The following is an 11897-nucleotide window of genomic DNA, read 5'->3' as shown; positions in this document are numbered from 1 at the left end:
TTCAATTCCCAATAATCGTGTTCATTAACACAGAGAGACACTGCAACTCCACCTCCAGGGATGCTGCTCTCTATTTTGGCCTCCGTAAGTACATATACTCATACACACAGACTTACACATACAATTGCATAGTTTCAACATACTGTTTATGTGTGAATACCACATCAATATCAAATATTTTAGGTCAATAGTGAGATATAAAATATCAATGAAATTCCAAAAGTTAAGTGTAAACCAAGTCCATCAACAACTTTTCTAGGAATATCACACAAAGAAAATATATTTCCCATTCATGTAGCTGTGGCTGTCTCTAGCTAATAGGAAGCTTTTACTGAGTTAGCCAATGCACCAACCATGGGATGTTTGTGGATCATGGATGGCATTTACCAGCAGAAAGAAGCAATGCATTGGCAAGAACTGCATACAGCACACATCATTGTCTATCCTACAGGGTAGAAGAGCAACATAACGCACAGTGACTTCTAGTCAGTCATTGTTTAAGCAGTTGATCAGAGATAGGTTAAGGGCTACGACTGGAAGATAAGAGGTAGGGTAAAGATGTCTGAGGAAAGGGGATGTGGCTAGATCTCTGAGGGATCTGGGCTTCTCATGGTCATACCTACCCGAGTGCAACTACCAAAGACAGGTCACGATACAGAAAGATGATCCATGCAAAAGCATGAAATGAGACCCATAGCTACCACTTTGCACAAACACTAAGGCCCAAAACCTCAAAGGACTTACATGGAACCTGAAACAATGAGCCACTGGAAGTAAACTGAGGTGGTACCCACCCAGTGGGAACACAGGAAAGGACTTTCTCAGTAGGACTCTACTTGCCCAGAAATTGGCAAATGGGCCTTAATAAAACTGAGAGGCTGCACAGCTAAAGAAACCATCAAACAAAGAACAGATTCACTGAGTAGGACAGATACTTGTCCAGTTATACACCTGATAGGGATTAGTATACAGAATATTATATATATATATATAAAATATATATAATATTATATATATATATATATATATATATATATATATATATATATATATATATATATATATATATATATATATATATATATATATATATAGCAAATAACAGACACAATTAAAAACCAGGCTAGGAGCAGTGTGAAGAAGCACTAAAGACGAGACCCCCCAAGACCAATCCTGTCCACAACTATGTGTCTGTGTTCAGCGCTGATGTCCCCTGCTGATAAAAAGAAAGGCTGAAGAGAATGCTAAAGGAGACAAAGCCAAGGTAAAGAATGAGTCACAGAGATCTGCCAAGTTGTTTGCTAAACCTGCTCCTCCAAAGCCAGAGCCAAAGCCTAAAAAGGCTCCTGCACAGAAGGGAGAGAGGTACCCAAGGGGGTGGGGGGGAAGCAGACTCTAGAAAGAATGCAAATAATCCTGCAAAGAAAAAAAGAAAAAAGAAAAAAAAAACCGCCTAAACAGACTGGGCATAGAAAGCTGAAGGTGCTGGAGATGCCAAGTGAAATGTGTGCATTTTTTTATATAAATCTGTACTTCTGGTGACTGTACAGATTGAAATACTATCATTATCAAGTTTTATAAAAATGCAGGCTTTTGTTTTCCTCTTTTTTAAAATGCTGTATTGTTAGCACACAGAACACTTCTTTGTTGGGTGGGGGAGGCGGGAACATGTGTCACTAACAAAATATCTCCCAGGCTGGATTGAGGACCAAAAACTTCTCTCCCTGATAATTCTGAAAGGTTGCTGTTGGCTTCTGAGAGAGACATCCTGATCTTGAAATAGGTGGCCACCAAGGCACAAAGTGCCTTGTGGTCTGGGGAATCTCTAAATTCATTTTTATATCCTCTTCCCCTTGTACTGTAAACATATACTTAATTCCCTTAAAACAGGATTCCCTGACCACCAAAATTGGTTTTCCAATCTATTTATCCATAGGGAATTTGCAGTGACTTCATCAACTGTTCTCAGAAGAGTAGTAGTTCCTTTTATAAAAGGTTGTGGATCTTCAGATTAATGATTCTGCCACGTTCATTTCCTGAAAGTCAGGGTCTGCTTGTGAAAAGTTGTTAAACAACATCCTTAATGTGAAATGTCAACCCTCACTCTAAGCTACTTTCCCCTTTTCAAAGCATTGAATGAAGACTTCATTGGGTTTCACAGTGGCTTTCTGATTTTGGTAGTCTACACAAAAAGGGAATTTAGAAGTTTTTGTATATTGTTGATTGTCTGACCATGTCCTGCCGGAAATACCATGATTGTTTATGAAAAGTGTCTTTAATAAAGGTGGTTATAGTTAGATGGTCTCTAGTGTATAGAAAAGCAGTCAGAACAAGCCACAGGGGGCAGGCAACAAGCAGCATTCATCTGTGATTTCAAATTCTAGCTCCTTTCCAAGCTTCTCTCCATGATGAGCTGTAACCTAACGAATAGGCCCTTTCTTCCAAAGATTGGCTTTGGTCATTGTTTTTTATCACAGCAACAAAAGCAAAACTAAATGTGCATTTTATTTGCTTAAATAAACTAAACTAGGTAATTTTTCATATCTAAATGATCTGAATGCTATATGTGAAGTTCTCTACGAGCAACGCCCTCAAGAACCACAGCCTTGCAAGTCTGTGAAAATGTTTCCCAGGAGGCTTCATTGAATAGGGCAGACCCATCAGGCATGACTAGTGTCCCAGGCTCCATAAAGAGAAAAGTGAGGGAGTCAGGTGAGCACCAGTACCCATGGTCTTGATTGATGGGGCAATGTAACTGGGTACCTCACACTCATGCCATCGTGACTTCCCTGAATCACAGACTGTATTCCTTCAAATTGAAAGCAACAAAGTAGTTCCTCTATTAACTCAAATTTGTTATATGTATTTTTTTTTACATTTTACTGATGTAAGAATAGTACCTAATTCATACAACACAACTATTTCATTATTTTACCAAAAGCAAAATATTTATTCTCGGACAGCTAATTTAACATATCCAACCGTATATCATACTTTTAAGTTGAAACCTGTTAAGTACCATGGCGTCCCTTTAAAATCTATAGCTTGTGTTCAACTATGCATTAGCTCTTTGAACATCTGATTGTTTAACTCAAAACAATAACGAAATGTAAAAATGAATCACAAACTTTATGAGTGTAATTTAATGAAACAGAGTGCACAGGGTTTTCTCAGCAAGGCATGGGTGACAGATCTCCATGTTTACACCAGAGTGAGTGCTTACACACACAAAAGTTCATTGGAAACAATGGTGACCAAACATAACTAATTCAAAGAACAAATTATATATTTTAAGATGAAGCCATGATTAGTTTTTTACTCATTACATATCTCAAAAATTCTCTTTTAATTGTTTAAATCATAAGCATAATTGTGTAAATCATAAGCATAATTGTATAAATCATAAGCATAATTGTATAAATCGTAAGCATAACTGCCATTTAAGTGTCTGAAACTCTTTGATGGATCAATTCCACTGGATTATATGTCTGCTAAACAGATTTTCTCCTCTTCCCAAATACATTATTGATCAGTTTGGCCATTGATTTAGACCCACTAGGTCTTCTCTTCTCCTTATGTTTGAAGATCATCAGAATGTCTTTGATGAGTCTGAGAAACATCACCTCAACCTCCAAGGACTGCTCTGCTGCAGACAGCTCACAGAATTGGCAGCGGAAATCAATCGCCAGCTTTTGCCCTTCATCCCAGCCAACCTCTCGTGCGTGGCAGAGGTCTTGTTTGTTGCCAACTAGAACCACAGCTGGGTCCACCACCCTGAAACAGAATGGGTAACTTTTTCAAGATGGGGTCAGCCACTGAAAATAGGCTAAGTTTATATCCAAAGGTCAAAAATTAAATAAAAGTAAGTCCTAGTAGGTATTATATTTATGGTCAAACCATGTATGTATTTAAACACATCCCCACCGCTACAAAGCCATTCCCACAGAATGAAATAAATAATACAAGCAAGACTCTCAGTGATTAGAGTTTGGAGAAGAACTGAGAAATTCCTTATTTGGGGATAGATATAATACCCTAAAATCTTCCCAATAACTGTAATCTTCCCCAGTTTGTCACTATATGTTAAGCAAAATAGGAAAATAGTCCCTACCATGTATGACAAGGACTGGCCACTTGAAACACAGAGCCAACATAAATCAATTATTCCATATTTCTTTCTGCTGGGTACTGTATCACACCCATACAAAAGTAATTAATTCTGTTGTCATTTATTGGAGCTATGATAGTACATGTTACACATGTGGCAACGTATAGCAATAAAATTTATAGCTTTGAGGTCCACTCAAGAAGACCATCATCTTAGACATTTTGCGCAACACTGATAAGAATTTATGTAATTCCTCCCACCCGCATTTGAACAAAAAAATGAACCTTTTAATGAGAAATACTCAAACAATAAAAATAAAGGAGATTAAACTAAGAATCTCAAATACCTAAGTGTTTAACTACTGGAACAACAGCTCTCTAAATATAATCACCCTTCTTCACTGTCTGTGTGAATTATTGACCACATTTTTATCTCAGGGGGAAAATTGGAGAAAAACATATCCCCACCCTTGGCATTTGTCACTGGTTGAAAATTCATTCTGTTTTTTTACCATGACATCCTGAGCAACCCAGTGACAAGAAATTGGATTTCACAAGATACCAGACATACTAAATCTGGGTTTATTTAGGATCCTTAACATTTTTGTGAGGATGAAAAGGGAAGGTGGAGGCATGGAGAAGATGCTGTGCAGAACACCATGATTCTGCTCATGAGTGTCATGTTAACAATAGCAGCTGTCTTGTAAAATCGCCATTTACTCTGGGCAAGTAACTGTTTATGTCAGCCAGGGTATAAAGCATTCTTAGCCGGCTCCTTTTACTCCTGTGGAATGAGAAGGTGAATTGTTCAGGGCTGTTAAATTTTGTAATTGGAAGTCTGTATTAAATCCTTCTTAATGATGCCCTCAGCAAGATGGTGATTTAGTAAAAAGGGAAGAAGATGGAAAGGAAATGCCTTACCTTTTACAATGAGTTGTCAGTGGCTCCCGGATTCTGTAGATAAGGGCCTTTGCCAAAGCAAAGGAAGGCCTGTTGCTGATGTCATACACAATCACAAACCCATCTGCCCAGTGCAGCTCACTTGTGAGGGAGCATTTTGCTTTCTGTGGCTATAAAGGAACCAGGTGCATGAAGTACAATGATCACACCACAGTATTTCAATAAAGCCAAAGGACAATAATGTCTAAGATGTGCTTTTATTATTTCATTTCTGTTTCTTTCTTATTGCTGTCTTTTAAAACACACACACACATGGGGGGGGGTGGAGAGAGAGGGGGAGGGAGAGGGAGAGGGAGAGGGAGAGAGGGAGAGAGAGAGAGTTATTTTTATCTCATTTTTCAACTTTCCTGTAAGAAAAAAATATTTAAAAATTTGACATGATGGTCTTTTAAAGAAATATTCATATACTGATCTTTATAAAATGGCATCTGTATTAATAAGGGGAGTATCTATTTCTCTCTCTCTCTCTCTCTCTCTCTCTCTCTCTCTCTCTCTCTCTCTCTCTCTCTCTCTCTCATGGATAACAAGCAGGCTGGCACAGAAACTTCCAGACTCCATCTACCACAGCATAGGATTGCTAGAAGTACCCAGCTCTGCATAGATTCTAGGAATCCAAACTCAGGTCCTAAAGATTGCATGGTAACCCTTTTATCCACTAAGTCATCTCCCAAAACTAGAATATCTATTTCTTTTCAACAGTAGATTCAAACACATGAAGGTGGAAATTTTACAAAGTTTATCTAAAAATGTTTATAGGATAATTTAGGGTCAAACGCTTAAGGCAAACCAATAACAAAAACATGTTTTGAAATATTAGAAATCTGGAGATTTCTTCTCATTTTTATAATCCTATTTTGATGTTTCAGTATACTGACCATATAAGGAAATTTATACCCCAAATCTGTATTATTGATTCTCTATTGAAAACTAGTTACAAACATAGACAATTTAATAAAAACTGAGAAGTCATCCTGCCCTAATTTCTGGCACTTACACCATGAACACCTTTATTTTAGAGAGTCTTGCTAGGGAGTTGGAGTGATGACTTTTTGGCTAAGAGCACCTACTGCTCATGCAGAGGACTGAGGTTCCATTTTTAACATCCACATGACACTGACAACCATATATAATTGCAGTTCCTCGTTATATATGTCTTAGCCTTACCTCTGTGCACATATCATGCTCATGGTACACATTCAGATAAAGCACACAAGTAAGATTCTCATATATATTACATAAAATCAATGTTTCTGTTAAGAATATTTTCTGGGTTCACATGTAGGTCATTGGAGACATTAAAGAGATTTTTGCTGTGCTTACATTTAATAAAAATTTACACAGAATCCTGATGATACAATTTACACTAAAAGAAATGTCAACACTTTAATAATCAATTGAAAAAAAACTTTATTTCGGTGTTGACATTATTTTGCATTTCATACCCACTCTTCTTCAAATCATGCTAGAAAATAAACCAAAGAGGTATTTTGTTTAACTTACTTGAGAACACGGGTCATATATTTCCAGATTTAATGGTTTTCCTTCCAAACACAAGTGTTTATTATAGATAGATTCTGCAAAAAAATATATGTACTCATTGTTAGTATGGGAAAATTTCAGAATAAACTTTTATATGTGACTAATCTTGGTGTGCCAAATTCAACAAAGCATAATTTAAGGCTCTTTCTACTAAAGCTATTAGTGTGTGTGTGTGTGTGTGTGTGTGTGTGTGTGTGTGTGTGTGTGTGTTTGTGTTTTGTCTACATGGATTGTATGAGAACCTGCTACCCAAAAAGGCCAGAGAGGACATAGGATCCCTTGGAACCTTCATTACAGTTGTAATGTGGATGCTGGACCAAACCTGCGTCTTCTGAAGTAATAGCAAGTGCTTCTAACCTTTATAGAGGTGTGTGTGTGTGTTTGTGTGTGTGTGTGTGTGTGTGTGTGTGTGTGTGTGTGTTTGTGATCCTCTCCAAGGCCAGTTTATATCCTCTCAACTCAACACATTAAAAATTCCTCTCATCCACAGACAGACATATCATCAGTAAATCTGTTATGTGTCCTCTACCATGAATTTCTTTGTTACTTATTATATTTATTGATTTATCGATGAGTGTGTGTGTATGTATGAATGTATGTATGTATGTATGTATGTATGTATGTATGTATGTACATGTATGTGTGTGTGTCAAAACTCTGAGAAGGTCAGAAGACAAATTCCTTCTACAACATGTATATGGAGAGAACCTCAGATCTTTAGGCTTGGCATAAAGCTGCTTAGACACTGAGCCATCTTCCTTTTTTAATACCCATTACCAGCATCTTATAAACATGAAAAATTGTTCTAAGTTCAACACTTTTAGACAGAGCCTTGATCTTCTAAGCCTTTTTAGTTGTACTGTTGTATGTAGCCACCGCCATGATCTCAACTAGGTCTTCATTCCACACGTTCTATTTCTGTTTCAATTCTCTCTACTTATGATCATATTCTATTCATGTTCTCTGAAATGTGTGCCCCATCCTCTCCAGTTCATATTCACTGTCATGTAATACTTTACGGGTTCTAGGATCCTGTATCCCACACACCAATCACCTGGGCATGTATTTGCAATGCCCATCTTTCTCGAAAACTCCAGACAATTTTCACTTAAGCATTTGATAAACACATTAACTTGATTGTGTGAGATACACTTTTGTAGTCCCTGCAAAAATCCATCTCATAGATCCCTGTTTGCTCAGTGATACATGTCTCATTTTGATGTAAAGCCTGAAGATCCCTCTTGACTCGATTTCTCTTGTGGCATACAATTCACAGAGCATCATTTTACTCTACATTCAAAATACAACGTAGTTAGTGTACAAGCCGATCACTCCCATTGACCACTGTCCTGTAGCCCATAATGCAAAGTAAAGGAGCCTAGAGAGATGGCTCAATGGTTTGGAGTGCTTGCTGCTCTTGCCAAAGGCCTTGGTTCTGGTTCTCAGTACCCATAGACTGGCAGCTGTCTCTAACTTCAGTTCTTAGGGACCTGATGCTCCACCCTGGGCACCAGTGTGCACATACCACACATACAGGCACTCAGGAACATGTATGTCACATAAGAAACCAACAAATCTCTGTGGTACAAAAGAAGCAGATATTTGATAAAAAAATAAATAAATAAATAAAAAGTTTCCTCAGAAGATGTAGACTGACTTTTAACATCTTTTCAGGAATAACATTTGTACCAGTTTCTGAAAATACCAGATTTTGTTTACAGAACATTTATCTTGTCTTCCCCCTCCCCCAAACTTCCAACGTTTACTATTTGCTCTGAATCATAAACTCTCCCAGACAGTTTAGAAGCACTTTCTCTCGAATCTCACAACACTGGCAAGGGCTGTCATCCCTGTTTAAGAGTGTTTTAATTTCCCTTTCTATCCTTTCCCGACAAGATGGAGTTGCTTCTGTGAGCTTGTTTCCATAGAGTTGGTGGCCTTAGGGTCACATGCTTATCTTTTCAAAATGTCCTCAGGTCTTATATTATGCATGGAGATGTCACAGCTGAGAATGTGTAAACATTTCATTTGTTTATAGAGCTGCACTGTAGAGAAGATTAAGGTGAAGGTTTCATTGTTGTCTGTCCTCCTACGGAGACTGCTTTATCTTGTTTGTGTTTAGTTTCTATCCTGTTCAGGGAAAACTTTCTCATCTAGGCCTCTTAGCTTGTGTGTTATCTTGACCCCAATGCCTAAGATTTTCACTCCTCGAAATGAAACACTAAAAATTTCTTTTTTTTCCCCGTGGTCTCCTTTCTGTAAGCAGTTTTCAAACACTTGTCTTAAAATGTTCAGTGTCAAACTGCATGGAGACACCATGCTGCACACATGACAGACATCTTTAGAAAATCATTTCAGCAATATGCTGATAATGCCCTCTTGTGAACAGATGTTTTCTTCGATTCTCATAGAAAAACAATTATTAACTCTCTGACACTAAATAAGCAATATTGAACAAAACCAACTCCTTTACATTTCATTGGATTCTGCTATCACTGTTGTAAAAAAAAAAATGAAAAGGAAAAGCATTTAATCCTCATGTCTTTGATCAGAAAAATTATAAAGTTTATTATTTTGATCAATCTCTGGACAAACACTATACTCAGAAGGATAAGGAAACTCCTCACTTTTGTGCTGAAGTGTCTCCTACAGTCAATGCCAATTTTTATAAAAAAAATTAAATTGTGTTAGACTTAATAAAATGACCTTGAGGTTATACTAAGGTGCCTTGGCATTCTTCATCGAATTTCTCAGAAATGTATTGAAATAGCCTAGATAACAATATGAAGTTTAATTCATCTATTATTTTGCTGTTATTGTACAGCTTTACAAGCTTCCTTTTATACTTGTTTATACTATGAATATTAATGTCTTTATATTCTAACAGATGTTTTGATAATTAACTTTGCAAGAAATGCATGTCTGTGCTTTGCAATATTTGCAAAAGAGAGCCCCAACCTCACTGTGCTCCAGTCTTACACTTGAGAAACCCTTTACTTTCTAATTCATCACTATATTCAATTTTAAAATTCTCAATTCAATTCAAACCAATTTTGAAATTTAAAATTAGAATTTTTGAATTAAAACATTTTAATAAATGTAAAAAAAAAAATAACAATTCTGCCAAAATGCCTCTTTGGTTGTACCTGGGTTTAACATGTTGATGCTAAAATATTAAAAATAATAGGAGTGCATGGCAGCAACTTACCAAAATTAGAAGCATATTCCCCGATGAACCGCTTGGTAAGGAACCTAACTGTAAGAGCTGTTGAATGAATAAGCAGGATTTAAGAATTGTTGCATTGGAGAATACTGATTTTTCAGTTACATACAGAATCTAGATTTTCACTCAGTGATCAACAAGCCTTAGGTAGGTGCTTAAAACTTCACTGAATTCTGATCTAAAACTTGGGGTGATAAAATATAATTCCTTAGATAGAAATGTGTGATCTTACGTGTAAACTATTATGAAATTAATTAACATATGCAAACATGTAATACACCTCACCTTCTAAACCACAAATATATGCCTCATTATATCTGAGAGCCAAAGCTCTCGAAACACTTACTTTTCCTATTAATTAAATCTGACTAGAGGCTCTGTGTGGAGGAAGGACGGTGGCAGTGTCCAGAATGTGCAGTTGTTAACAAATACAGTGAATTAGCGCCTGGGAACCAGGGAGAGACTCCAGAAGCTTGTTGTCTTACAGCAACTCGAGTCTGCTAGCTATTCAGCTCTCACTATTGGGCTGATGCCATTGCTTGGTGAAAATCTTGCTACCCTTAGATTGTGCAGGAGAACCAAACAAAGCAACATGGAATAGTGACTTCTAGAATTAGCGCCTTTTGTGCTAGGTTCCAGAATATCCACAAAACAAGGTCTCTACAAAGCCATGACACTTCAATAGTGCTGCCTTTAAACTCCATGCTCTGTTCACCTCTGCCCACCCTACCCTTACAAAAGAAAGTTTTTTCCAAACAACTGACTGATGCCGGGCTTGTGGGCAAGTGTGCTGGAATATGTGAAAAAGTCATGGGAGAGTTTCTGGCTAGTCTTTAGAGTTTTCAACGTCGGAAGAACAAGATACAGATTCGTATTTCAGGCAATCACACTGACCCACCTCCTTAAAACATTGCTAAATAATAACCTGCCCAGAAGACTGAAAATGCATACAGAGAGAATTTCTATGTGGATTATCTCACAGTGACATCATTATTACTGGTAGTTCTGTGTAATAGACGGCCATTATTAACTATCCCGATTTGTGTCTACTCACCTTCTAATCATGCTAACAAACAAAGCACCACTCACCTGATTTTCCTGTACTTTTGCCACCCAAGACAGCAAGCTTGACATCCCCCATCTTGAGTAGCTTGTTCAGTTTTGGAGCCCTGCAGACGAGAGCCCAGCATATGCTGTTGATTTCTTTTGAACATGCCTTTTTATGGCTGTCCTTGTTCTTCCAATGGCAACTTCACCATATATTTCTACCATCTAATAATAACTTGAAAATGTTTGCTTTTGGTACATTTCAACGGATAGTCTAAAAATTGGACTAGTATTTATCCACTGAGATTTATGAAACCAACAGTTATATATTTTTAACAGAAGTCCCATTCATAATCCTCTGGAGAATCAAGAAGAAAAATGTCCTATTTTTATTTAGAAAGCTTCTAAAAAATGTGTACCTAACCCTATAAATGTATTCTTATGGCTCATTTTATTTTTTTATGTATTTACATGAGTATTTTATATATGTAATCAAGGTGTTTTGATCAAAGTCACCCCCAGTCCCTTCCAGCCAACTCTTCCCAGATGACCTCCTCCAGAGCTCCTTTCTTGCTTCATGTGCTATTAGAAAACAGTGCCCAATTTGTATTGCCAGTCTGTGCATAAGTAAGTATAGGGCCATTATTTGGAGCATGGACACACTATCTAGACTCCTTTCCCAGTTCTCAAGAGTCTCCCATACCTTTTGACTATAGGTGGGGCTTCATAACCCCACCCCCATCCACAATGAGGTTTTGAATGGCTTGCTGTTGAGTAGCTCTTGCATATCCAGTCCAAACTGCTGTGAAGGCACGTGTGCGTTGGGCCAGTTAGGTCCAGAAAACACTGCTCACCACAGGCTTCTGCACCTTCTGGCTCTTACAGCTCTTAGAGTATTTATGCCCCCTCTTATATGATGACATCTGAGTCTCGAGAAGAGGAACATGCTGTAGGTTGCCTGCATTAAGGAATGATCCCTCCATAGACTCTTATTCCTTGAGTTTGGCCAACTGTGAGTCTC

The 11897-nt window shown here is 37.5% G+C and overlaps 1 protein-coding gene across 1 annotated transcript; it reads right to left on the bottom strand.

The window, feature by feature from the left end:
• Positions 1–1622: 1622 nt before the first annotated feature.
• On the bottom strand, positions 1623–11025 carry RERGL (RERG like). Its single transcript, XM_080914207.1, has 5 exons — positions 10919–11025; positions 9815–9871; positions 6568–6641; positions 5029–5177; positions 1623–3774 (listed from the first exon to the last, which is right to left on the bottom strand). The coding sequence occupies exons 1-5, from the start codon at positions 10968–10970 to the stop codon at positions 3492–3494; spliced, it is 615 nt and encodes a 204-aa protein (XP_080770333.1). The 5' UTR covers positions 10971–11025; the 3' UTR covers positions 1623–3491.
• Between the last annotated feature and the right edge of the window lie 872 nt (positions 11026–11897).

This window comes from Micromys minutus (assembly GCF_963924665.1).
Source record: "Micromys minutus genome assembly, chromosome: 3".
Classification (NCBI taxonomy): Eukaryota; Metazoa; Chordata; class Mammalia; order Rodentia; family Muridae; genus Micromys; species Micromys minutus.
Note: the sequence above shows the minus strand (reverse complement) of the source record. Positions and strands in the feature narration are given on the sequence as shown.